This window comes from Pseudoliparis swirei, chromosome 12 (assembly GCF_029220125.1).
Source record: "Pseudoliparis swirei isolate HS2019 ecotype Mariana Trench chromosome 12, NWPU_hadal_v1, whole genome shotgun sequence".
In the NCBI taxonomy this organism is placed as follows: Eukaryota; Metazoa; Chordata; class Actinopteri; order Perciformes; family Liparidae; genus Pseudoliparis; species Pseudoliparis swirei.
The window spans coordinates 930,996-935,995 of record NC_079399.1 but is presented as its reverse complement, the minus strand read 5'-3'; the positions used below and the strand labels follow the sequence as shown (position 1 = coordinate 935,995).

General features: G+C 51.8%; 1 protein-coding gene across 1 annotated transcript in view; it reads right to left on the bottom strand.

The window, feature by feature from the left end:
* The window catches only part of LOC130202284 (kinase D-interacting substrate of 220 kDa B-like), a 57,124-nt gene that overhangs the window by 22,217 nt on the left and 29,907 nt on the right, over positions 1–5,000 (bottom strand). The window contains 6 exon segments of the mRNA XM_056427691.1: positions 2,805–3,134; positions 3,415–3,529; positions 3,663–3,756; positions 3,759–3,815; positions 3,887–4,063; positions 4,137–4,301. Coding sequence (XP_056283666.1) covers positions 2,805–3,134; positions 3,415–3,529; positions 3,663–3,756; positions 3,759–3,815; positions 3,887–4,063; positions 4,137–4,301 — 938 coding nt within the window.

Here is a 5,000-nt window from a genome sequence, read left to right as displayed (position 1 = left end):
GCAAACTGAAGCAACGTCACGAAAGCTTGAACGCATATGGCTCAACTAATCTCAAGAATCCCGCTTAGTTTGGCGAGATAGTCTTAAAACATATAAGAAGGCCCTCCGTAATGCCAGAGCAGCCTATTACTCATCAGTAATAGAAAAATAAAACAACCCCAGGTTTCTCTTCAGCACTGTAGCCAGGCTGACAGAGAGTCACAGCTCTGTGGAGCCGAGCATTCCTATAAACCTTAGTGGTAATGACTTTATGAACTTCTTTAATGAAAGGATTTTAACAATTAGGGACAAGATTAATAATCTCTTGCCCATAACCAGTGCCAATCTGTCCTCAAGTGGAATGGCCTTGGAAACCGCTGTATGCCCTGGTGTATATTTGAGGATTTTCTCCTATCAACCGTGACCAATTATCTTCAACGGTTTCTACTGAACACGCCTACCTGTCTCTTGGACCCCATCCCGACGTGGCTGCTTAAAGACGCTTTGCCTTTAATTGGCGGCTCTCTATTAGATATTATCAATGTGTCTCTGCTAACAGGCCACGTACCACACTCCTTCAAGGTGGCTGTTATTAAACCTCTCCTGAAGAAGCCCACTGGATCCAGAGGTGTTGGCTAACTACAGACCGATCTCTAACCTCCCTTCCTCTCCAAGATCCTTGAGAAAGTGGTCGCAAATCAGTTGTGCGACTTTCACATCATAATAGTTTATTTGAGAAATTTCAATCAGGATTTAGAAAACACCACAGCACCGAGACGGCACTGGTGAAAATTACAAATGATCTCTTAATGGCAGCAGATAAAGGACTCCTCTCTGTCCTGGTCTTGTTAGACCTTAGTGCTGCATTCGACACCATTGACCATGACATCCTGTTACAGAGACTGGAGCAGTCGATTGGCATTTCAGGCACGGCACTAATTTGGTTTAAATCCTATTTATCAGATCGATCTCAGTTTGTATTTGTAAACGATGACCTCGATAACCACCAACGTTAATCACGGAGTTCCACAAGGTTCTGTGCTTGGACCAATTTTATTTACCTTATACATGCTTCCTTTGGGCAATATGATCAGGAAACACTCCATAAACTTTCATTGTTATGCAGATGACACTCAACTATATTTATCGATAAAACCAGAGGAGAGCAACCAACTCTGTAAAATTCAAGCATGTCTTAAAGACATAAAAACATGGATGACCTGCAACTTCTTGATGTTAAACTCAGACAAAACCAAGTAATTTTAATCGCCCTGAGCACCTCAGAGATCAATTATCTGGTGATGTGGTTTCTGTACGGCATTGCCTGGCATCCAACACCACTGTAAAGAATCTTGGCGTTATCTTTGATCGGGACTTGTCCTTTAACTCCCACGTAAAGCAAATCTCAAGGACTGCATTCTTTCATCTACGTAATATTTCAAAATCAGGCACATCTTGTCTCAAAAGATGCAGAAAAATTGGTTCACGCGTTCGTTACTCGAGACTGGATTACTGCAACTCCTTATTAGCAGGCTGCTCTAATAAATCTCTTAGGTCCCTCCAGTTGATCCAGAATGCTGCAGCTCGTGTTCTCACTAAAACTAAGAAAAGAGATCACATCACTCCTGCACTAGCTGCTCTGCACTGGCTCCCAGTAAAATCAAGAATCACTTTTAAAATTCTTCTCTTAACCTACAAAGCCTTGATTGGTGATGCTCCATCATATCTTAAGGAGCTTGTCGCACCATATTGCCCCACCAGAGAGCCACGCCACTAAATGCGGGACTACTTGTAGTTCCTAGAGTCTTAAAAAGTAGAATGGGAGCCAGAGCCTTTAGTTATCAAGCCCTCTTTTATGGAACCAGCTTCCACTTCAGTCCGGGAGGCAGACAGAGTCACCTCGTTTAAGAGTACACTTAAGCGCTTGCTGCATGACAGAGCTTATAGTTCGGGCTGAATCAGGTTTGCCCTGGTCCAGCCCCTTGATATGCTGCTATAGGCTTATAGCTGCCGGGGGACGTTTAGGATGCACTGAGTACCTATCTCCTCTTTTTTTCTCTCCTTAAGGATGAATTTTCATCTCTCAATCACACGTTACTAACTCTGCTCTCTCCCGGAAGTCCTTTGACTTTACGTCTCATGGGGTCATCGGACCCTATGAGACGGCATAGATCCTATCTGCCTGATGGATCGTCTGGGTCGTGGAATTCCTGCTCATGACTACGCCACTGTCCTGTTGAGACTCCGCCCACTCCTCCTCCCCACCGCCATCTGCCTGATGGATCGTGGAGGTCTCCATCGTGGAATATGCCTACTATGAACTATTCATACACTCTGTCATATTCATTGAATGTATTTTAACTCTAAATCTGTCCTTCTGTACATTACATCTATTGCATCTGTCCATCCTAGGAGAGGGACTGTCCTCTGTTGCTCTCCTCCAGGTTTCTTCCTTTTTTCCCCTGAAGGGTTATTTGGGAGTTTTTCCTGGTCCGATGTGAGGTTTTGGGGCAGGGATGTCTATGTGTACAGATTGTAAAGCACTCCGAGACAAATTTGTAATTTGTGAAATTGGGCTATACAAATAAACTGAATTGAAAAACTGAATTGGGCGTGGCCGGCCCTTTAAGGCTCACCTTCATGAAGCCCAAGCAGCTGATTGGATGAGGGCTGGGCGTGGCCGGCCCTTTAAGGCTCACCTTCATGAAGCCCTAGCAGCTGATTGGATGAGGGCTGGGCGTGGCCGGCCCTTTAAGGCTCACCTTCATGAAGCCCTAGCAGCTGATTGGATGAGGGCTGGGCGTGGCCGGCCCTTTAAGGCTCACCTTCATGAAGCCCTCGCTCTTCAGCTTGTGCATCCTGTTGGCGGCGCCGTGGAGACGCTTCCTCTGCGAGTTCAGCAGCGAGTCCGTCATGCGCCACCAGGTCCGCAGGTTCAGCAGCAGAGCCACGCCCACCACGCCACCCACCGCCACCAGCACGCCGCTCACCGGCTGGCTCCGCCCCTCCAGCCCGAACACGGCCAGCAGAGCCAGGCCCGTCAGCAGGCAGACCAGAACCACCACGAAGACCAGGAAGGACGGCACACAGCACGTCTGCTTCCACTTCCTGTTTCCTGCTGAGGAGGAGGAGGAGGAATAAGAAGAAAAGTGAGGCTGTAAGTGTGTGTGTGTCCTCTGTGTCCTCTGTGTGTCCTCTGTGTGTCCTCTGTGTCCTCTGTGTCCTCTATGTGTCCTCTGTGTACCTTGTGTGTCCTCTGTGTGTCCTCTGTGTCCTCTGTGTCCTCTGTGTGTCCTCTGTGTGTCCTCTGTGTGTCCTCTGTGTGTCCTCTGTGTGTCCTCTGTGTGTCCTCTGTGTCCTCTGTGTGTCCTCTGTGTGTCCTCTGTGACCTCTGTGTACCTCTGTGTGTCCTCTGTGTCAGCACTCTGAAGAGGCGGTAGCCAGGAAGCCGAACTCTCTCTCACAGGCGCCGGACAGCGTGGCGATCATCTCGGCCATCGACGTCTCGCCGCCGACGCTTGACAGACGGTTGTAGTTGGTGAACAGGAACCTGGGGGAGGCCATGATGTCATCACGGTGTCATCGCGGTGTCATCACCATGTCATCATGATGTCATCACCATGCCATGACTATGTCACCATGTCACGGTGACGCTGCCGGCGTGATGACGCCACTCACCTGACGGGCAGGCGCGGCTGCTCTGCCCGGCAGCTCTGGAGGATCACGACATCAGCCGCAGCAGCAGCTCCAGGTAGAGCACCTGGCGGGCCAACCGCTGCTGAGAAGCCACGCCACGTCCAGCGCCGCCCTCACGCCGCCCGCCAAGTACACCAGCACTACGGAGGAGACACGGTGAGTACACGGGGACACAGGAGACACAGAGGACCCGGCCCAGGGGCCCCAGCACTCACCACAGAAGGCGAGAGCAGCAGCAGCAGGCTGAGGGACACGGCCACCGCCAGCCGGAGGTCGACGGTGAAGCCGAGGCCGACGCCCACAACGCCGCAGAGCAGCAGAGACAGAGACACGAGCAGCCAGGAGAACTGGAACAGGGCGCCACCTGCTGGCCGGCGGGTCTTCATCTCTGCCTGGGGAGGGAGTTAGTGTCTCTCTCGCCTCTCTCCTCTCTCTCTCTCCTCCTCCCCCCCCCCACTCACCCTCTAGCTTCTTGAGCAGGAAGGACTTGCCGCTCCCCCACTGGGCGTAGAGGCCCACGCAGAGCGGCGGCTGCGTGGTCGGCTCACTGTGGATGTCGGCAAGAGCCGTGCTGTAGCGGTCGTAGCCCCGCATGTCCCCCTCCGTCTCCACGGGCGACAGGTGGCCCAGGGGCACAGGTGTGTGTGAGTGAGTGTGTGCAGTGTGAGTCTGTGTGAGTGTGTGTGTGTGTGTGACTGTGTGTGAGTGTGTGTGTGTGAGTGTGTGTGTGACTGTGTGTGAGTGTGTGCGTGCGTGTGTGTGTGTGACTGTGTGTGAGTGTGTGTGTGTGTGTGTGCGAGTGTGTGTGAGTGTGTGTGTGTGTGCGTGTGAGTGTGTGTGAGTGTGTGTGAGCGTGTGTGTGAGTGTGTGTGCGTGTGTGTGTGTGCGTGTGTGGTGGAGGTGTGTGCGTGTGAGTGGAGTGTGTGAGTGTGTGAGTGTGTGTGTGAGTGTGCGTGTGTGAGTGTGTGTGCGTGTGAGTGAGTGTGTGTGTGCGAGTGCGTGCGTGTGCGTGTGTGAGCGTGTGTGTGCATGTGCGTGTGTGAGTGTGTGTGCGAGTGTGTGTGTGTGTGTGTGCGTGCGTGTGTGTGCGTGTGTGAGCGTGTGTGAGTGTGTGAGCGTGTGTGAGTGTGTGTGCGTGTGTGTGTGTGCGTGAGTGTGCGAGCGCGTGAGGCAGGTGTGGAGTGTGTGCGTGTGTGAGTGTGTGTGAGTGTGTGTGCGTGCGTGTGTGTGAGTGTGTGTGCGTGTGTGTAAAGTGAGTGTGCAGTGAGAGTGTGTGTGTGTGTGAGTGTGTGTGTGCGTGTGTGAGTGTGCGTGTGAGTGTGTGT